This window comes from Vombatus ursinus, unplaced genomic scaffold, assembly GCF_900497805.2.
Source record: "Vombatus ursinus unplaced genomic scaffold, bare-nosed wombat genome assembly UNPS02012622.1, whole genome shotgun sequence".
Lineage (NCBI taxonomy): Eukaryota > Metazoa > Chordata > Mammalia > Diprotodontia > Vombatidae > Vombatus > Vombatus ursinus.
In genome coordinates, this window is record NW_020952400.1 from 491525 (window position 1) to 513224 (window position 21700).

Sequence of the window (21700 nt, forward strand, 5' to 3'; positions counted from 1 at the left end):
TCTCTCTCTCTCTCTCTCTCTCTCTCTCCTCTCCTCTCCTCTTTCCTGTCTCTCTTTCTCTCTCTGTCTCTCTCCTCTCTCTGTCTCTCCTCTTTCCTCTCTGTCTCTCTCTGTCTCTCTTTCCTCTCTCTCTTTCTCTCTCCTCTCTGTCTCTTCTCTTTTCTTTCTCTCTCTTTCTCTGTCTCTCCTCTTTCCTCTCTCTCTCCTCTTTCCTCTCTCTCTCCTCTTTCCTGTCTCTCCCTCTCTCTCCTCTCTCTTCTTTCCTCTCTCTCTCTCCCTCTCTCTCTCTCCCTCTCTCTCTCTCTCTCTCTCCTCTCTCCTCCCTCTGTCTCTCCTCTTCCCCCCCTCTTTCTGTCTCTCCTCTTTCCTCTCTGTCTCTCTCCCCCTCCCTCCATCTCTCCCTCTCCTTCCCTCTCCTTCCTCCTAGCTCTTTCCCCTCTTTCCCTCCTGTCCCTTCCCCCCTCCTCCTTCCTCTCTCCATCCCTTCTCTCTTCCCTAACTTTTGCCAAAGGAAGACCATCTAATAACACCTTGATTTATCTTACTAATAATTTCATCCTTCAAAAGGTAAAAGAATCCATTGGGAGCAATCCTATTTCTTACCTAATTCTCACTAACTGGTTGCTGATATGAGAGTGCTGGGAACCCTGAGGTAACATGCACTCTAGCCCAGAGTTCTTGATAGAGGAGAGAAAAGTTGGGGCACAGCCCAAGGGGTGCCATAGATGTCAGCAGAGCTATTTTCTTTTCTTTTTTGCTTTTTTTTTCAGTGAGGCAATCAGGGTTAAGTGACCTGCCCAGGGTCACACAGCTAGTAAGTGTTGGGTCTGAGGCTGGATTTGAACCCAGGTCCTCCTGACTCCGAGGCCAGAGCTCTATGTACTGCACCACCTAGCTGCCCCAAGGAGAGTTATTTTCCAAGGTCTCAGAGAAAGGATCTCAGAGACTCAAATTCTTCAGGGAAAGTCAGCCCCTCAGGGATAGCAGATGCTCAAGAATGAAATCTTGAAGATGCTGAAACAATTCCAGTGAGGGGGGAGATCGACTGATGCGGATGCATAAGAATCTCACTGGCCAGTGTGGATATCCAGAAGATGGAAGTGAGGGCAGGAAGTGAGGAAGCAAGAGCAGAGGCCCAGAAGTGGGGTCTGGCCCCACAAGGAAAGAGTCAGGAGTGTAGAGTTCAGCAGAAACTTGGACCAGCAAGGGACATGAAAGGCATCCAAAAGAATTTCTTAAATGATAGGGAGCAGACCAGATTTCTTGCATCCACCCCTAAGCAGGGGCTCAGCACCTCTTCTGCAGCTGAGTCTCAGGAGTTTCCTGGGGGGCACTGGGAGGTGAAGGGACCTGCTGGGATGGTCTGAGGGAGGACTTCCTAGCCATGGCCAGCTCCTTAGTGGCCAGGGCAGGCCAGGTCGCCTCGCTGAGGAGGATCCAAGGAGGGAGAAGGGCATTGCTTGGGGTGGAGCCCCAAGAGAAGGAAAGCTTATTTCCCTCTGGAAAGGACAACGAGGGATCTGGAAACCAGAAAGGATAGAACCCAAACAGTTAAAGGAGAGTTGGTCCCCATGATGAGCAAGGATGCCCCACTGCTGACCTGCCCTGGCTGAGGTCCTATCCTCATCAGGGACAGCGGACAGTGTCGTCCCTCCCATTTTTACCACGCTGGAAGGCCTACAAGGGGTGGCCAGAGCATCATCACCTCATCATCCAAATGAGAAAATCCCAATAACCTGGCCAGGACCTACTGGTGAGCTTCTGCAGCCGCCTTCAAGCCCCCAACATAAGCCAGCATGTCACACTCTCTGGGGGTCACCTGACTGCCCCTGGATTTCAGCAGACACTTGACCAAGGGTCTCACACTATTCTTGTGGACAAGATGGAGAGATGTGGACCCAGTGATGGTAGCTGGAGCTGGAGAAATGGGCACCCCCCATGTGACTGCGGAGTCATTAATGGTCCAACTCCAGTTTGGAAGGAAGTACCCAGGGGTGGATGGGGCACTATTTAGAAGTGTCTAGGGGGTGCCAGAGTGCCCAGAGCCCTGGGCTTGGAGCCAGGAGACCTGAGTTCAAATCTCAGACAGTTGCTAGCTGGGTGACTTTGGGCAAGTCACTTTGCCTCTGTCTGCCTCAGTTTCCTCGGCTATAAAATAGGAATAACAACAGCCCCTGCCTTGAAGGCTTGCAGTGAGGATCAAATGGGGTGATCATTGTAAAGCACCTCACACAGTGCCTGGCACATAGTAGGGCTATATAAATGTCTGTGTCCCTTTGCCCTTTTAGCATTTTAATCAGTGACTTGGAAGAAGGCATTAAGGGCATGTTCATCAGATTTGCAGACGACACAAAGCTTGGATGCAGGGCTGACGCTCTGGATGGCAGAGCCACGAGCCCAAAGAATTTAGACCAGCCAGAGCTGTGGGCTGGATCTATAGGCACCAAGAGGCACTGATGCAAGGCTCGCACTTGGGTCCAAAAAACTAAGGGGGCACATGGTCAAGGAACTGTCTTGGAAAAAGATCTCGGGTCTCAGTGGGCCACAAGCTCCATATGAGTAAATGTCATAGTCATTCATTCAAAATGGGTCTGCCTTACAAGATGCAGAAAGTGATGGTCCTGCCCTCCTCTGCCCTTGTCACACCTCACCTGGAGAACTTGTTCTGGGCCCCAGTGACCCATAGGAGACACCAGGCCAGCAGGCCGAGGGAGCAGGGGAAAACCGAGGCCTGTGACAGGACCCCTGGCAGTGCGCAGAGTGTCCCTGGCTGTGTGACCCTGGATAAGTAACAGCCTCTCTGGGCTTCAGTTTCCTCATCTGTAAAATGGGGAAAATAGGAGCACCTACCTCCCAGGCTTGTTATGGGGATGAAATGAGCCCAAACCCTAATTGTGAGCAGGCTCTGGGCAGCGGAATGGTCACAGACAAACAGCTTGAGTGGCAGGACTGGCCAGCGATGGCCCCAAACATTCCCAGGAATGGGAAAAGCTGGGAGATCTCCCCAGCCCCAAGGGCTGGCGGGCAATCTCCTTGGACCCTCCAGCCCGGCCAGCTCCCATAGGGCACCAAGGCTGGATGTGGCCCCAACGTTGAACGCCTCGCTCCCCTGTGGCCCCCCCTGCCCCCCCCCCGGCCCCCCCCCCCCGGCCCCCCCGGGGCCCCGTGCTTCCCCCACCCCACGGCCCCCTCCCTGCCTGCAGCACCTCCTGCCTTGCTCCCCTCAGGGCCCCACGGCTCCCCCTTGCCACCCAGCACCTCCTGCCCTGCTCTCAGTGGGGCTCCATGGCCCAAGTCACTCACTCCAAGCTCAGGGTGGAGATGCCCAGAGCCCCTGCCCCCGACAGCTTCGTGAAGAAGACGTAGGAGGAGTAAAAGATGGTCTCCAAGCCCTTCAGAGGAAGTTTGTGGAGTCTGAAGTCATCCACAATGTCTGGCAGCATGGACCTGGGGACAAAGCCCCCCGCCCCGACACACACTGTACATGGCCCCCGACAAGCCAGGGGAGGGCCGGTCAGGCCAGTCCTGCCCCCTCCCCAAGCTGCCCTGCTCCTCTCAAAGGGGCCCCAGGCTCACAGTATCCTCCCACCTTCCCACATCCACTGTCCCTCAGAGCTGCCCAGAGGTAGCTAGGTGGCTCAGTGGATAGAGCGCCGGGCCAGGAATCAGGAAGACCTGAGTTTTAATCTGGCCTTAAACACTTACAAGCTATGTGACCCTAGGCAAATCAGGTCACTGCAGCCTGCCTTAGTTACCCCATCTATAAAATGGGGATAATAACAGCACGTCCTCCCAGGGTTGTTGAGAACCCAGTGAGAGAACATGTGTAAGGCGCTTGGCCCACAGCAGGGCTCTCCCTCCCTTGCCCCTCCATTCCCAGGACCAGCTGCTGCCCTGGCTCAGGCCCTCGTCACCTCTCCCTTGGGCTTCTCTCTACCCACAGTGCCCACAGCTGCCACCATAATTGTCTGGCCACGTTCCCCTGGCACGAAGCTCCGTTTGGCTCCCCATGGTCTGAGGTTCCAGCCTCACTCGGCTGGGCCTGTCTAGACTTCTCCGAACACTGGCTGGCCTCATTGCTTTCCCAAATCCTGCCTGCCCTTCCAAGTCCAGCCCAACTCATGAGCCCACACCCACCCTCCTCTGACCCTGCTGGGCTCTCCTTTAGCACCTCTGACCCATGTCCACTTGTCCTAAGCTGCTACCAGCAGCGGGTCAGGAAACCCCCCCCCCCCGGCAGCTACCCCCCCCGGGAGGATCCTTGTCCTGGGCCACCTACCAGGGCAGCAGCGAGGCCACAGCGATGCTGGTGCCCGACACGAAGGCCATGGTGTAGGCCACGGGGACAGTGGGGGCTGCTGCGAGCAGGAGCGCAGAGGGCACCATTGCCTGTGGAGGGGAGAGGGGAACCTGTTAGAGGCTGCCCCCCATCAGACCCTCTGGGCCCCCCTGCAGTCAATACCCCAATTCTGTAAGCCACCCCCTCACCATCAGCCCAGTCTGAGCCATTCTGCACTCACACACCCCAATGCCATAGGCCGCTGCCTTCTTCCCAACTCTCTGCAGGAACCATTCCCAGAATGGGGTGCTCAGGACAGCTGCCACCTGGGGGAAGGGAACCACATTGTCATCACCACTGCTGGGGATCTCCAAGCTCCATCCCGAGGGACCAAAATGAAGGTCCAGGCCTCTGCTTGTGACCCCCCTGCCCAGTGCTGGCCCCCTCACCAGTACCAGCAGCACCAGACTCTGCACGTGGCTATGTAGGGAGGCCGCGTGAGTGCAGAACAGGACGAGATAGCTTTGCTGAACCTGCAGGGACAGGAGGACAGTGGCTGTCAGCTGGCCCCAGGGCCCTCGGCCCCCAAGAACCAGGGAGACTTGCCCAGAGAGGATCTGAAGCCAGGTTTCCTGGACCCAAACCCACTGCCCACCCCGACTCTTTGGGGAGTTCACATTGGAGGCCAGGTTCCCTGGCTGTGGCCCTGGGTAGGTGGGCACTGGTTACTATAGATGGCTGAGCTCCCATAAGGCAGGGATGGACCTCTGCCCGGGCACAGGGCTCCATCCGGAGCAGGCCTTAGTGACCATCTGTTCATGTCTTGGCGTGAGGCCCTGGGTGGCCTGTCCTGGTTTTCTGGGAACTCCTTTGTTAGTAGGAGGGCATGTTGGAAGGAGCCTATGGCTAAGCTCTCCCATCGATGTGGGCTGTGGGTCTTTGCTGGGGCTCTCCCCAAAGCATAGTGGGCACCTTTGCCAGGCTCAGCAGACACTGGGTCATGCCATAGAAGGCCGCCATCATTACAGAAGACCATTGACTTGGGCGCAGACTGGGTGGCAGGAGTCTGGACAGCCCACATGTGGCCCCGTCTTTATGACCCACGTCCTGCTCAAAGACTGTCCCCAGCCCCCAGGGATGCTGGGCTTGAGGATTTCAGCAGGGCCCAAGGGTGCCCGTAGCCTCAGTCTGCTGTGCTTCAGCACCTCCCCCACCCCCAGGCCCTGGCTGCATCCCATGGAAGTCCTGCCTGGGCCTTGGGTCAGGGGCTCACCAGCCCCTCCCTCCTATCTTGGGGCTCTCCTAGGGTCAGTGGGACAGACACTGGGCTGGAGTTACCTGGACAGCAACAGAGATGAACAGGAAGGAAGCCACAAGCTTCTGGTATGGCTGATGCTGGAGGGTCTGGCCAAGCCCCTGGAAGAAGGAGACCCTCTGCTGCTCAAGGATGTAGAGATCTGGAGGCCACAGGGATGCCGGTGTGATGTTAGGAGAGGACCTGCCTCCAGAGGAGCCCCCAGCCCCAAAGGGAATCCTGCCCCCATCCACAGTCACCGTCTTCCTCTCTGGTCCCCAGGGCGAGCAGGGCCGTGCACAGGGGATAGGTTCCCGCGATGACCCCGGCGGCAATCATGTAAAGCTGACTCTGTGGGAACCGTGCGGTCACAAGGTGGCCCCTCAGCATTCCCCAGTGGGTCCCTGTGGGAGCCTCTCTGCATTGCCCTCCCCCTCCCTCCAAAGAGGGCCCCCTGGCCTCCAGTCGATGAGAGTCTTTGGTGAGAGGGGCCCCTTGGGGGTTGCTAGCAGGCTGAGTCTCACTGTGTGGGGAGAGATACTGGAGGCCACAGACAGAAGCGGGTCAGTGAGGTTGGCCTCGAGGCATCTGGGAGCCTTGTGTGCACCAGCCACAATGAGGCCATGGACTGTGGCTCCAGTCAGCGTCCCGGCCATCTCCATGGTCATCCCTGGGGTGGGGAGGGGGCAGGGTCACTGATGAGGGGCTGCAGAGCCCCTGTCCCCAAACACCAGCCTATCGCCCTGTGGTTTCTCCCGTCATTTCTCTCACATTTGCCCTTCTCCCCCTGCCTCTGGCCCGCCCTGGTGCAGACCCTCCTCCCCTCAGGCTCGGCTGTGGCTATCCTCTGGGGGGGTCTGCCCTCTCAGGCCTCTCCCCACTCGAGGCCATCCTCCATTCAGCCACCAAAGCGACTTTTCCTAAAGCGCAGCTCTGATCTTGTCACCCCCTACTCGTTAACCTCCAGGGGCTGCCTCTGGCCTCCAGGAGCAAAGACAAACACTCTGCCTGGCCTTCTAAGCCCCCTCCTCCCCTCCCAGGCTCCTCAGGCCTTTCTTTGTTTCTCCCGTGCTTGGCACACAGTAGGCATTTAATAATTGTCTATTGACTGACTGGCTGTGATGCATGCCCCGGGCGTATTTTCCCCAGAGAGGGGCCCAGGCACCTCCTGACTCACGGTAGGCGGTGGCCGAATCTCGCTCCTGCTGGTCCTGAGTGAGGAACATAGTGAGGGCCGAGTATGCGACCTGGAGCAGCTGCAAGAAGGGGACGCATCACGACAGTGAAGGGCCTTGGGTCCCTTTGGAGGACCATCTTCCTCCCCTGCCCCTCTGCAGCATTGAATGCCGAGGCCAGAGGCCCAGGGGGCAGTGGGCAGGCACCAGGCAGCCAGGAAGGGACTCACCGTGGAGAGGGCCTGAAAGAGGCCATAGAAAGCTCCATACCAGAGACCCCGAAGACGGCCAATGGCAGGCAGGAACCACAGGAAGAAGTAGGTGAGGGCCAAGAACGGTGCACAGCCCAGGATCCTGGGGCAGGGCAGGGTGGAAAGGAGTGAGCGCAGCCTCTGGTCCCCTCAGGAAGGAACCCTGCCTCCCCCGTCCCCGTTCCTCCTCCTGGCCACAGAGGCTGCTTCCAGAGGCGCAGTCAAACAGACGCTGCCTATGCCCGTGATCCCACTGGGGCTCACCAGGGTGTGAGGCGGCCCAGAGCAGTCCACGGGCTCCGGCTGATGATAAATCCAGCCGCGGGGTCAGCCGCGGCCCCCAAGAGCTTCCCCAAAAACAGGACAAGCGAGGCCTGAGCTGCGGGGATCTGAGGCAAGAGAAGTGGGGATGGGGTGAGAGCCAGCTTTGTAACCTAGTGCCCTCCGCCACGTGCACAGGGGCACACATGCCCACACCCGTCCCCTCAGGCCAAGACCAGTCACAGCCCCGGGCCCTTTCAGGAAAGGAGGCTGCTCTGGGCTAGAGGGAGGAGGGTCTCACCCTGGCCACATCTAGCAGGAACAGCTGCAGGTAGAAAGCTGCTGCACTGGAGGCTGCCTGGTTGGGGAACCCCCCGATGCTGTAACAGAGCTTAGAGATCACCGAGAGGTGCCCAGCAGGCCTGCCCTGGGGAAAGACAAATGTTCCCTCAGCCCCCTCCCCGCGGGGCCTGGAGACTCCAGGTGACTGGTCTGGGCCCCAGCCTCCCCCATCGCAGGATCTCACACACTGAGCTAGAAAGAGCTTTGGAGTTCATCAAGAGCAGAGGGGGACGCTGAGGCTGGAGGGCACACGGTGGGGTAAGCGCAGTCGGGATCTGAGCCTGGGCCAGGACACCTTTCCACTGTCCCACTGTCCCACTGTCCCTTGCTTGTGTCCACACGGCTGTTTGCTAAGCCCTGCTGGGCTCCAGGGGTCCAAAGGCGAGAGCAAGCTCTGCAGCCCTGGGGAAGGCCTTCGGGGGTGCTCCAGTCAGACCTGGGTGTTAGGTGGCCTGGGAGCCGCGGGGCCTGGAGACTCCAGGTGATTGCTGTAGCTTCGACCGACAGACAACAATTCGGAGGAGCTGGTACCTGCGCTCGCTCCCAGGAGAACAAATTATCTTGGTCTGCTTGGGGGTGGAGTAGATGCCAAGGAGCTTACGAGGGCTGGATGTCAGGAAGGGGCTGCCTCAGGAGGTGGGGGGCTCCCCCTCCCTGGGGGACTTCATGCAAAGCTGTCTTTGCATGCCCCTGGTGGGGATGGTGTAGAAAGTTCTTGGACAGACTGGGGGTAGGCTAGAGGCCCCTGAGGTGAAGAGAGACATAGGATGGGACCTGAGGGAGACAGGAGCAGAGGGCTGGGTTGCCATCTCCACAGACTTCCCTCATGAGCCCTGGCAGGAGCCCAGGGACAGTCAGGCACCCAGGGACCCTGGGAGTCAGGTGCTCAGGTGAGGGAGCTGCTCCCTCCCCACAAGGGGTCCTGGGTGAGAAGGCAGCAGGGGGTTTTGCTGAAGGGTCTCAGTTACTGAACTCTTCAAGACTAGCCTGTGAGTGCTGACCTAAGATCTCCCTCACAGTGCAGCCCGTAAGCCCCTGACTCCCATGTCTGCCACCAGAGAAAGTCCTATATACTGTCCCCTCTTCTGTGTGACCCATGCCCTCAGAGGAGGGCCCTTTTGGAGACAATGCCAGAAGGAAGGGGCAGAGAGAAGTCACTGTCTAGGCCCCAGGGGAGCCTCCTCCTGCCTCTGCAGTGGCCTTGGTCTGATCAAGCACTTTGGCGCAGGGATGGCTAACGGGCCAAGTACAGACTTTGTAAACACCCTTCATATCTTTCATATTTCCTGGTCTGGGGACTCCTGGTTCCTCCAGTAGAATGCCAGCTCCCTGAGGGCAGGGAGCTGTTTCATTCTCGCCTTGGTAACCCTCGTGCCCGGCACATAGTAGGCATTTAATAAATGCTAAATACATGGAAGAGATCAAATTGAATGGAAGGTCACAGAAATGAAAGACTCCAAGACTGAGTTATGGATATAGTTGGGTCTAGAGCCCAGGGCTCCTAGGACTCTGTCCCTAGCACCCACTGTCTCCCTGGAACCTCACCAAACTCTCCAGGACAGACAGGAGGCCACCTTTCTAGCTGGGACGGTCCCCCTTCAGCCTAACCTTACTACTGCTCAGGGTGTGTATGTGCATCTGTGTGGATGAGTGTAGGAGAGAATGTGTGTGTGCAAGGTAGGTGAGGTACATGCTCCCCTACAAGCTGGATGCCCACTCAGCGGGTCTGTGGGGGGAGTCCAGCTTGGCCCACCACCCTTCCCTTCCAGGGGACTTCAGAGAAGGTGCTAGGGGCTGTTCGGAGGAGGCCCAGCCCTGAAGGAAAGAGCCGCCCATGGCCCCACCCGGCAGGCCTGCGCTCCCTCCCTGGGCCCCCAGATAGAAGCTTATCTTGCTGCTGCCACCCTCACACTTCCCCAGAGCCAGGGAAAGCCAAGTCATGGAGGGTAGGCCGGCCAGCCCGTGTTGGACCAGATGGGCCCCCACCAGGGCAGCGGGTGCGGGGGAACTTGGAGCAAAGGGGGCGGGAGGGACGGATGAGCCAGTGAAGCCAGCACTGGACAGCGATGCCCGCCCAGGGGAGAAGGAACTCACGAGGCTTAGCGAGGCTGGACCTCCGAGGCTGATTTCCACCTAAAGTCAGGAAGAATTTCCCCACTTAGGAGCGCCAGGAGGTCAGCCTCAGGTGGCTAGACACTGACCTTCCTCCCCGCCCCTGGGACTCGCATTCCAGCCCTCCCTGCCCTCACCTGAGGGGGTTCCTTCTCCTTCTCTAGGATCTGGGGGCTGGGAGCCCTCGTGGAAGTTGCCATCCGGCTGCCTCTGGTGCCTCAGTGTCCTTTACCGTCGCTGCCACCTGGAGCACGAGTTCCTCTTCTGGAGCTGCAGCTTCGGGGCGGGGCTGGAGAGGGCGGGGCAGGAGGGGGCTGGAGGACTTCCCAGTGTGCGCTGAAGAGGAGGTTGTCAGGGCTGAGGAGTTCTCAGATCCTAGAGCTATCTGGCCCCGGGGGACGGCTGTCCTGGCTGACCCTAAACCTGCTGTGTGGCCTTGGGCAGATCTTGCCCTTTCTGGGCCTTGATGCGGGGGTGAAGGGAGAGCCAGAATGTGGTCCAGCCCCGGGGTACTTGCCTCAGTGGTGCGGGGACCAGCGCCAGCCTTGGCCGCGGCGCCCAGGGCTGGCGGCCGGCCGCTAGCTTCGCTCGCACTTTCTGGTCAGCAGCTTAAGACAAGTCAAGGCCAGGAGGTCCAGGCAATCGCTTCCCTTGCTCCTCCCCCCGTACTCTGCGACCCACTCCCATTCCCCACTTCGGAGCATTTGCTCTGGCTGTCCTCCATGCCTGGAAAGCTGCCTCTCCTCTTTTCGACTCCTAGATTTTCTTAAAAAAAAAAAAAAAGAGTCAGACCCAGCGTCTGACACCGACTAACTGGGTCTCCCTGGGCAAGTCACTGAGTCTCTGTTTGCCTTAATTCCCTCAACTTTAAAATGGGGGTCACAATAGCACTTACCTCCAGCACATGCCTAGTACATAGCAGGTGCCATATACAGGCCTTTTCTCTTTCCCTTTCCCTTAAATCCCAAGTAAAATCCCACTTTCTACAGGAATCCCTTCCTAATTGAAGGAGCTAGGCGGTGCAATGCATGGGTAAAGAAGACCTGAGTTCAAATTCAACTTCAGACACTTATTAGCTGGGTGACCCTGGGCAAGTCACTTACTCTGTCTGCCTCAGTTTTCTTAATTGGAAAATGGGGGTAATAACACCTCCCTCTCAGGGTTGTGAGGATCAAATGACATCAGGTTTGTAGCTTCAGCACAGCGCCTGGCACACAGTAGGCATTTGTTCCCTCCCTCAAAACCTCCTTAACTCTTGCACCTTTCTTCGATTGATCGTCTCCAACTTCTCCTGTTTTTATCTTGTTTTGTATTGTCTCGCCCATTAGACTGGGAGCTCCTTGAGGGCAGAGACTGTCATTTACTTTTCTTTGTATTCCCAGCACCTGGCATGCAGTGCCTGGCACATAGTAGGTGCTTAGACTTGACATGAATGGTGAGTGGGACCCTGGGTGGGTAGATGGTCATGTTGGGACGTAATAGAGAACTGCAAAGTTGGCACAAGTCCACCTTAGGATGTGGCAGCCAAACCCAGGGGATCTTGGGCTGCAATAGGAGGGGTTGAGTTGAGAACCCAGGGGGAGTGGGGTGCCCGGTCAGGCCACATCAGCTGTACCAGCTTCAGTTCTAGGTGCTTCATTTTGGGGAGGAGATCGATGAGCGGAAGTCCACCATGGAGAGGCACCATGTCCTGGAGGTGGATGCTAGCTTGCTGTCTGTGGAGTCTGAGAGCTAAATCCTGCCTTTGACATTCAGAGCTGTGTGGCTGGGGGCAAAGCACTTAACCTTACTGGGTCTGTTAAAAAAGGATGATAATTATACCTGTGTTTCCTTCCCAGGGTTATTAATAGGAGGTTGGAACATCACCATTATTCCAAGACCCTAGCAAATGACAAATATTTGTTGTCCTGCCAGATACATCCCTCTAAGGGAAGGGTGAGGTCTCAGCAGAGAAGAATGGGAGGGGGTGCTAGGGAAGCCTGAAGGCATGAGATGCCCCCCTCCCATCTGTTCTTTTGGCCCCAGAGGGCAGAGACCAAGAATGATGGGGGGAAGGTCCTAGGGTAGAAGAGGTACTGGGTGATCCCCTGTCCCGTGGCCATTGGAGCTATGAAGAGGATCCTGCTTCCTTCGGGTGAGACTGGTTTCACGGGGATGGGGAACCCTGCTAGTCTCGTGAGAGCACTGGGAAGATTCATTTAGCTTAGTTTGGCAGGCATGTCTTTCTTAGGCACCTGATTCATGCTGCCTGAGTCCGGGGACGGTCCAGGATGGACGGAGATGCTGGGGACACAAGCCTGCACTCCTCTCCCAAGAGGTCTGACCCAGTGGCCCTTCCTCTTGGGTGCCCTATGTCACTGCCCTCCCAGCTCCTTGGGAATTCCAAACTCTTTGGGGAACCCAAAAAAACTCAATGAGGGCAAACTGCCATTGTGCTTCTCCCTGGTGGTGGGGCTGCTTTTGGAATTCCAGGCTTGGTGGGGATGAGCCTTCCCTGCTCAGTGATCTGGAAGAAAGATCCAGGCTAAGGGTGATCCTGAGCTCTAGTTATTCACATGAATCCCACTCCAGATAGACTAACTGGTCCAACCACTCCCCCTCTCTGCCTTCAGTTTCCCCCCCTGTTACATGGGGATAATGATCCCTGGAATCTCTGCCTTTGAGGGATATGAGGGCTAATTTCCAGACAGTGCTTGGTGGCACTTGAAGGCTGGCCAAGGGATTTCCTTAGTTCTAGAATCTTCCCAGGAATCAAAGTTCAGCTCCAAACTTTATTCTCATCTCTCCCCCCCCATTAGAAATGGGGACATTTGCCCTTTCCCAGTACCTTCAGTGCTCTCCTGTTTTCCACGCTCTTTCAGATGAATGTCACTAATGGAGTTAAGCCATCCCCCTGACTCATTCTTTCTGTTCTCAAGGATGTCCTTCCCACTGGGCCAGGACCCAGGAATTGAGCCAAAGTAGCTCTCTCCTGGCATCTTGGGCATCACATCTCCCCTAGTCATTCTTTTCTGTCATTTACTGTCTCCTTCCCAGAGAAGAGAAACCAACAAAATGGAGGAGTTACCATCATTTGGTTCACCCCAGGGAACCATCCTTGCCCTTCGTCCTGCCTCTCTTTTCCCCCAACATCGATACAAAAATTCTATTTGGTTTCTGTTTTGGTCCTCGGCTTCCTTTGGTCCCCCTCCCCCGCCCCAGCAGCTTATCTAAGAGTCACTGCATTTTTGATTCTATTTTTATAGGACTTGCCCTCCTGACAGTCATTTCCTGGCCTCCCTTCCATCTTTTGGACATTTCTTTGTAAAATCGAAGGTAGTTGGTGAGTCCCCAGGACTCTCCCCCCCACCCCAAGAGCCAGCTAGACTTAGAATCCAGGTCCTTTTTGTGTCCCAGTGTTGATAAAGACACTTTGCATTTTTTCGAAGTTTATTGAAAACACCAAGTTGCCATATTGAACGAATCGCCAAGGACAGGGGGAAGCCGCGGCTACGCATGTCACTGTGCTCTCAGAAACACACACATCGATTGATTCAAATGAATTTCTTACAAACCATTTCATACTGAAGGGAACAATCCCTACCCCTTCTCGACAAATTGTCTTCCCGATCGCTTTAAGGCACTGAAGTCAGCTCGTCACCATCACCCCACAGACTCGCGACAGCGCTGCTGCACAGAGACAGGGTCCGCCTGGCTTGAAGGACGCAGCCAGCGCACCCCTAGCACAGGGAGCAGCACGCTGCTGTCAGCTGCCGCCCTGGAGTCCTGCCAGTGGAGGCTCTGGCCCCTCTTAACAGTGGGAGGTCAGGATCATTCCTCACAATTAGGCTTCCAAAAAGCTCTCCAAGCCTCCGGGGACACTGGTGGCTCTTTCTCGTTACTGAAAGATCCTGAAATGATGCACATTAGCAGCAGCCCCCACAGCTCCAAAAAGGTCGATTTTCCGCCCAAGAGGCTGAGCGTCCTTCTTGAGATTCTGGAGACACCCTGAAGCATGGAGCAGCAGGTGGTGCCTCTGACACCTCCCGAGGGGGCAGCTGCCCATCCTCCAGGCATTCTGCCAAGGCCAGGAAGGTACTGATGATGCTGGGCGGGGGGGGGGGGGGTACAACTGTTAGGGCTGTGTATCTGGTGGAAAGTCAATCCTCCAACGAAGCAGCCTCCTCCACATCCCTGAGGAAAGCAAACATAGACGGAGGCCGCCAAGCCTCCCTCCCTCCCTCTTCTGAGGGGTCTGGGACAGGTGGGTTTGGCGGCTGGGTGTCACTACCATTTCCAGCTGCTTTTCCCTCTAAATAGCGGCTATCCTAAAATGTCAGGAGCAGTGCATGGCTCTCCTGATGGTTTCTGGGAGGTGGCCCCACTGGTCTGCAGGCCCCAACATCCCCAGAAAACCCAGTGGAGGGGCAGCCATGCTGCACGCACATGATTTCCTTTCCCTATGTCTGGAGAAAGACTTGTGGTTTATTTGCAGCATTTTCCTGGGGTCCAAAAAAGAGCCTTGACCACAGACATACAGAAGAAGATCATGACGTAGCCTGCACTATGTAGGATGCTCGGATCCAGCCTCCTGTTTCTGTGGAGGCTGAGATGTGGGGCTCCCTACAAACGAGGAAGGAGACCCTCACCTCAGGCCTATTTATCTGTGCTTCTCCTGCTTCTTACTCTGATTCCATCACCTCTACTTAACATCACTGCACAAAGAACACCGCAAGGCCTCTCGGGGAGCTCAGTAGCTGCATCACTTAGAACTCCAGACAGAAGCAAGTCTCTCTTTTGGACAGAGACAGGCAGAGGGACGGACCCTGATGAGCCCTTCAATGAGGTACCAGAGGGAGGACACCGCTGGTGAACCAGGGACATGGGTCACTGGCCGGATACCACAGGGAGCTTGGGTCAGTCCCAGCATCTGGCAGAGGAAGAGGCAGTGAGTCCCGAGGGCAGGAGATGGTGAAGCATCTACAACTTCGAAAAAATGCCATTTGTAGAACAAACCAGATCTAAGATACGCATTGTCCACAGCAACATCCCACCGCTCCTGAGGACGCCAGAGCAGCCACCACCTGGCTCCCAGCCTGCGATCTCAGGGAGGAAAAGGCTGACGTGCCAACGGGCCCAGAAGGCAGCTGGCTCATGCTACCCACATTCCCTCTGAAGGAAGCAGCAGCATCTGCCCCAAAGGTCAATGCAGGAGAAGGGCCCAAAGGGCAGCGCTTGTGTCTGGGTCTACTGCCCTACCTCCCACTCACTGGCCCCCGCACCCCCATGCCCTTCCTCTGGGGGGTCACTCAGGGTGGGCCGTCCGGTGTCAGGGCTAGGACAGGCCCTGGAGAGGGGCCTGTGCGGTCTGGCGTCTCTGGATGACCACAGCGTTCTGCAGATCTGCCTCCTCCAGTGTGAGGGTGTCATCTAGCAGCTTGAGGGCAGGAAGAGCAGTGACCAGGGTGAAGGGCCAATTCCTGTGGGAGCCTTCGTAGTTCCTGATGAAGTCTCGGACGTGGCTCACCCTGGTAAGTGAGGATGCAGAATTAACAAGCGCTCAAGAGACTGGTCCGCTCCCTGCACCGCGCTGTGGCAGGTTCCATCCTTCCCCCCCCCCCCCCCCCCCCCCCCAAGCTTCCCTTCTCTGATGGCCCAGGTCCAGGGCTCCTGGCTAGGGTGAGCTCCACTTCCCTCTTTCCACTCCTCAAACCGTCTCTGCATCTTCCCCCTCTTGGGGAGAAAGGACCCTCCTCCCTCCTCATCTCTGCCTCTTGGAATTCTGGTCTGCCTTCAAGGCTCATTGAGGCACTACCTACTCCACAAAATCCGTCCTGATGTCCCCTCCATCCTGTTCTTAGAGCTTCCCCTTCCCACGCTGTATTCACTCAATTGCATCCAAGTTATCCCCCTTCCTTAATAGAATGTAAGCTCCCTGAGGGCAGGGAAGATTTCATTTTGGTCTCTGTACCTACAATACCCAGCACAGTGCCTGGCACACAGTAGGTGCTTAGCAAATGTGGAATTGAGTTGAAACTGCATCCCTACTCCGGGTTTTAAAAATGTTTAGTGATTCTGAATTTGATAAATACCCCCAAATAAGAGCATCTCTGTTTGTATGGGAGGAACAGAAACAGAGGAACTGAAAGTACGAATCTCCATTACGGCTTTTCAAAGAGGCCAAAATAAAATCCAACACCGCCTTTCCAAAGCCGCTCACCTGTTTCTTGCTGAACCCCTCCCTGTTCTTTTCTGTGCATTAGCCAACATTCCTGTCCGCTTCTTCACTGGCTTCCTTTCCCTTTTTGTCTTTCACTGAAAGGGTCTCTCCCCCCCCAACACATGGCCTTCTACTTTTCTGTCACCCCCTTTACCCATCTGGTGGGCATGAGGTGGGATGGTAGAGGCAGTCAGGTGGGGCAGCAGACACTGACCAGCTGAGTGCTTCTGCACCTACAAGGCACATCCCTTCAGTTCTGCCTACCTCAGTTTCCTCATCTGTAAACTGGGGATGTTGTGGGGGTCAAATGAAAAGTTGTGGAGTGTGTGCAAGCCTTAAAGCGCTCAATAAAAGCGATCATGACGACGATGACGATGGTGGGCATCACTCAGCGGGTCTCTCATCCTGGCGCTCTGGAGCGCTTTTTCACACGGTGCTGATACCTCGGGTCTCTTCCTTGGAGGGCTGCCTGCCTGTCACCTTTGGCCACTTCCGCTTTCAGTCCTGAGGCTCCTTATGGGCCCGGGGCAGTTTGCAAAGATCTCCTCAGTCAGTTTCCCTTCTATTTTATGGGCTTTGGTTTGGTTTGTGTGGGAGCTGGTCCACTTTCTCTCTGGCAGCCCTCTCTAACCCTGCTTTGGTCAAGGACTCTTGTCCATAGTGGCAAAGTGTGCGTCCTCCCTCGCTTCTCCTCCAGCTTGCAGACAGTGTGACCTCTCCAACGGGTCAGATAGCCGACTGGAGCTGACTGACATGTATGGTGTGGAACCTTGTTCTCTTTCTTTTCTTTTTCTTTTTTAGGCAATTGGGGCTAAGTGACTTGCCCAGGGTCACACAGCTAGTAAGCATCAAGTGTTCACGTGGCTGTTTTTTAACCAATGATTGCTACTTCATAGTGCTAGTTTGAGACAGTGCCAGGTTAGGCCCATTTCCTTCCTGCTTTCTTCATTGTTTCTCTTGAGGTTCTTGACTGGGTAATTTCTCCAGGGATACTGTTACAGTTTTTTCTATTTCTAGAAAGTGATCTTTTAGTTGCTTGGTGTGGCACTGAATAAGTACATCAATGTAGGTCCTGTCATTTTTACTGTTGTAACAGCCCAACCATGACCCAACACTGTCTCTAATTATTTAGGTCAGTCTTTATTGCTATAAATAGTGTCTTCTACTTGTATTATATGCTTCCTGTATATGTCTTGAGAAGTGGACTCTCAGATATTTTACACACTCTCTAGTTTTCTGAATGGATTTCTCTTTCTATCTCTTCTTACTGGGTTCAGGCTTATATTATTTCCTGCTTCTTTGCTGAAATTGTTTCAGTTGCGTTTTTAGTTGAATCTATATTCTCTTAATTTCTTCCTCTTGTCTTATTGCTATAGCTAGCATGTCTAGAAATGAAAAAAATGTGTAGTGGTGATAAGCACTTTACCCCTGATCTTACTGGAAAGGCCTCTATTGTTCCTCTGTTACCTCTAATGCTGGCTTGTGGTTTTAGACACAGACTACTGACCTGCCTAAAGAAATATCTTCTTCCTAGAGAAGGATGCTGAGTGCCATCTACTCATTCCTCAATTCTTAGCAGGCCTGGTGTTGGGTACAGATCACCTACCTATCATATTAAGGAAAAGTCTTTTTGCTGTTACAGATGAATGCACGGCATTTGTCAAAAGCTTTGTATCTAATGATATCATCATGCAATTTTAATTTTATTAATTTGGTCCATTATGTTTATAGGGTCTCTCAGAGGGCAGATGGAATTGAGATGGTTGCTATGGAAACAATGGAATGTTGGTTGCATCTTCTTGACTCTAAAATGCTGATGAGGAGGGAGACTGGGGAATGGCTGGAAAGAGCCCCTTCCTCCAGAGTGGCTGCATAGGGCTGGGGAGGGGGAGGGCGCAGCATATCACCCCTCAGCTGAGCACAGTGGGGGTGGGGCCTTTGCTGAGCTTGGCCTTCCTTAGAATAATGAATGCATGCATGAGGGGGGATGGAGGCTAGGGGATATGTGTGAATACACTGTATGAGGGGGGGTTGGAGCCTGAGGGTGTATGTGAATACACTGTGTGTGGGGGGGATGTTGAGCCTAAAGGTGTGTGTGACTACACTGTGTGAGGGGAGAATGGAAGGGGGTGAGGTAGGGGTATGTGAATACACTGTATGGGGGGAATGGGGGGGTGCAGTGAATACACCACATGAAGGGGGATGCAGCCTGGGGGTGGGACCATACTCCAAATCCTGGTGAGAAGCTGAGACCTCCTGTAGAGCAGCAGCCCCCTGGCCACCCTGGCCAGTGATCTCCACTGAGTGAAGGGCTCTACTCTTTTTTTGGGTCGGTAAATTCTGGTAAATTCTCTCTCTCAGGCTGAGTTAAAGAAATGAGTGTCCCAAGCCCCAGGCCCCTGCCCCGCCCCGCTCCGTCCCAGAAGACGCACCTGTGGGACACATTGAATCTCTGCACGAGCCTCTTCCCATCGGCTAACCAGATCTGGATGCTGGTGATGGGTTCCGAGGGGTTCAAGGGGACGGAGATCAGAGCCTTTGGGTTCCCACAGTCACTGCTGCTGACCTTGGAAACTACTCTTGGGGTAGCACTATGGGAGAAGAGGCAGCGTGGTGAGCCCCAGAACAACACGTGCCGTTCCTCAGGGTGGGGGTGACAGCGATGTCCGCCACTCTGCCCTCCTCAACTTGGCACGGTGCGGGGGCTGCAGAGGCAGGCACCCCGCGGACACCCACCGACCCCACCTGCCATGGGCCCGAGGTGTGGCTATCTGGGGAGGTCCTGGGAGGGATAGATCCAGACGGAAGAGAGCAGTATACACATATGTTTAAAGTTTAGCAAAGAGCGCCGTCCGGCCTACCTGCCCAGCCGGTGGCCCAGCCCTGAGAAGGGCTGGAAGGTGGGCTTCTTGGACACGTACACCTCCTCCTTCTTCTCCTCCACCTTCACGTCCACCTCCTCCTTGTCAAACATCCCTTGCAGCTCCGAAGGCAGCTCTCTTGGGAAGAACAAAGCCCAGGAACATGCCAAAGTTAAAACCAGGCCTGCCGCTGCTACCCTGGGTCTGCCCTGTGGCCTTTGGGGGCGGCCCGGGTGCAGGGGACGCTGTGCCCCAAGTGCACTTCCCCAGCAGGAAGCACCAGGGCGGGGCTTCCGGTGAAAGGAGAGACTCAATGGGGTTGAGTACGGCGGCGGGGGGGGTCTTGAATGCCAGCCCCAGGGAAGGCCTGGCGGGCCAGGGAGCCCGAACACGGCCTGCCCAGATGGCACTAGGGAGCGAGCCTGGCTGAAGGGAGATCTGAGGAGGGGAGCGCGTGACAGAGACTCACGGCACAGAGACCCGGAGCGGGGAGGGGGAGGACTGGCTGTAGCAGGGAGAGGAGGGGCTCTGGGTGATGGGAGCATGAAGAGCTAAAACCCCGCTGCCCCGCGGCCCCCAGGACCAAGCACCCAGGGCTCCGCTGGCCTTCGGAGCCTTCGTCACCCGCCTTCTCCTCCGATCCAGCGACCCCCGCCTCCTGACTGGCCGCGAGAATGTGCGTTTGGCTTCCTTTCTATGCCACCTAAAATGCCCCCTCCGTCCGACAGGATGCCTCCCCCAGGGTCCCCTAGGCGCGGGGCCTCCCCCCGTTCCTCCTCCCCTGTCTCTCCTGCACATACTCATGTGCATGTGTGGCCCCCGTTAGACTGGAAGCTCCTGGAGGGCAGGGATGGCCTTTTGCCTCTTTTTGCACCCCTAGTTCTTAGCACAGTGCTGGCACACAGTAGGTCTTAATCAATGCTGACAGACCAACACAGGCTCCACTCATGTGGAATTCCTAATTACGCAGCTGGCGGTGCCCCAGGGCACAGAACACTGAGTTCAAATCCAGCCTCAGACGCTTCCTAGCTGGCGGTCAGTGACCTGGGGAAGTCGTTTCTCCACTGTGCCTCAGTTTCCTCATCTGTGAAATGGGGATAAGAACAGCACCTTCCTCACAGGGTTGTCATGAGGATTGAATAGGACAGATAAAAAGCGCTTGGCACTGTCCCTGGCCCACAGCAGGTACCACAGAAACGTGAGCTATTATTATTATTACTGAGCTAATACTTGCGAGGTGCTTGGAAAGCCCAGAAGCACTATGGAAATGCTGGCTATTATTAGTACTCCCGTACAAGGAGGTGACTCAGACACATCGGGGAAGCAGGAAATACGGCAGGCCAATGGCTGAGCATCACTGGATCTTAGATCTAAAGCTGGAAAGGGCTTTGGAGTCCAACCCTTTCATTGTGCAGATGAGGAAACTGAGGCAGGCAAAGGTGAAATGGCCTGCCCAGGGTCACACAATAAGGAAGTGTCTGAGGTTGGATGTGAATTCAGGACTCCTTGACTCGACCCATCGCCGAAGGCACTGTGGCACCCCCTAGCTGCCTCCCCTCAGGAAGGAGAGAAATCCCCCTTCAGCTGGGATCAGAGGGGAGACTGAGGCTCTGGCCTCACAGATTGGCGGCCCTCCCAGCATCCACAGGCAGGCACCCACCAATCCCTCCCTCGATCACCAGTATTTCTAAGGCCTACTCTGGACAGGCTCCACCAACTCTTCTCAGAGGACCTGGGTTCTAATCTCCCTGTGCCTGGCTGCCAGCCCAGCAAAGATCTCCCTTGAGAGACGCAGGCAGGACCTGGCCCTGCCCTTCTCTGGGCCTCCCCAACAGTGGCTGTGCTATGGATCCCTGGGCCTACACACGGCGCTCTCGGCAGGACTTTCTTTCCTCCGTCCCTCCAGGGAGGGATGCAGCAGACGAGGAGGCCTCCCTGCATCCCAAGGTCACTAAGAAAAGGCCCCCTCCGACCGCCCAGCGACCAACGCCCCGGACACGCCCACACGGGAACGGTTCATCCTGGTCACTCACCCCTTTCTGACGGCGTTCAGGAACTGCTGGCTGGCTCCATCCCTATAACTGTGGAACTCATCATTCACGGTGAAACCATTCTTCCAGAGCTTGATGCTCACGTCAGCCTGCAAAAGGCCCACAAGGGAAACTGAGGCAGTCAGGGTCTCTCTCCCCCGCCCCGCCCCAGGCCCTCACCTTCTAAGGACACACCCCCAGAAGGAGAGCCTGAGGAACCAGCAGGGTGCACCCCAGGCACCCAGGACATTCTGCTGGGGGCTGCCTCTGCGACGCCCCCCTCAGCCTTGGCATCACCATGGTCCCTGGAAACAGAAGCATCCCCCAGGGCAAGGTCCTTTCCCAGGAAGCCCCAAGGACTGCCCTCCCCCACGGGCTCTTGGCCCAGCCCCGGGCTCCTGCCTCCACGACAGGAAGGAGCTTGGTGAGCCACTGACAATACCCTGGACCCAAGACGAGACTGCGGGGCTCACCGCCACGGGGCCCAAAGCTAGAGAACCCCTCAGCAGCAACACAAGGTGATTCACATCTGGGCCGGCTCCCTGCACACCCGGCTGCTCGGAGCCCTCTGAGGGTGGAGAGGCAGGCCACTTCAGTCAGGACCCTGAGCCTCAATGTGCCCCCTGGGGGCCAAACAGAGCGGGCAAAGTCCTGCCAAGGCGGCTGCTCTTTGAAATACGGGGACACAGCTCTAGTGGCTGAGTTTTCTCTTCTCCAGGATAAACATTCCAACCAATCCATCATCACGTGGCCTGCCCTGACCATCGAGCAGCGCCCCCAAGACACGCTGCAGGTTCTGGGCACCCTTCCTATGTGTGGCACCCAGAAATGATGAGAGATGACCAGGCCGGCCGCCAGCCTCCCTCAGTGGAGGACACCCCTCAACCCCGCTGACC

At 56.1% G+C, this 21700-nt stretch overlaps 2 protein-coding genes across 3 annotated transcripts in view; both read right to left on the reverse strand.

The window, feature by feature from the left end:
* The window catches only part of MFSD2B (major facilitator superfamily domain containing 2B), a 13923-nt gene extending 3975 nt beyond the window's left edge, over nt 1-9948 (reverse strand). The window contains exons 1-13 of the mRNA XM_027858034.1: nt 9852-9948; nt 9697-9735; nt 7562-7687; nt 7264-7388; nt 6979-7102; nt 6751-6829; nt 6098-6243; nt 5834-5924; nt 5618-5736; nt 4729-4812; nt 4525-4605; nt 4280-4389; nt 3304-3447 (exon numbers count right to left, since the gene is read on the reverse strand). Coding sequence (XP_027713835.1) covers nt 3304-3447; nt 4280-4389; nt 4525-4605; nt 4729-4812; nt 5618-5736; nt 5834-5924; nt 6098-6243; nt 6751-6829; nt 6979-7102; nt 7264-7388; nt 7562-7687; nt 9697-9735; nt 9852-9914 — 1331 coding nt within the window. The 5' untranslated portion in view covers nt 9915-9948. The remainder of the gene's footprint in view (nt 1-3303; nt 3448-4279; nt 4390-4524; nt 4606-4728; nt 4813-5617; nt 5737-5833; nt 5925-6097; nt 6244-6750; nt 6830-6978; nt 7103-7263; nt 7389-7561; nt 7688-9696; nt 9736-9851) is intronic.
* Nucleotides 9949-13125: 3177 nt separating this feature from the next.
* The window catches only part of UBXN2A (UBX domain protein 2A), a 26087-nt gene continuing 17512 nt past the window's right edge, over nt 13126-21700 (reverse strand). For both annotated transcript variants that reach the window (XM_027858032.1, XM_027858033.1), the window contains 4 exons: nt 20808-20914; nt 18775-18912; nt 18346-18504; nt 13126-15221 (listed from right to left, as the gene is read on the reverse strand). In XM_027858032.1, coding sequence (XP_027713833.1) covers nt 15029-15221; nt 18346-18504; nt 18775-18912; nt 20808-20914 — 597 coding nt within the window. In that variant the 3' untranslated portion in view covers nt 13126-15028. The remainder of the gene's footprint in view (nt 15222-18345; nt 18505-18774; nt 18913-20807; nt 20915-21700) is intronic.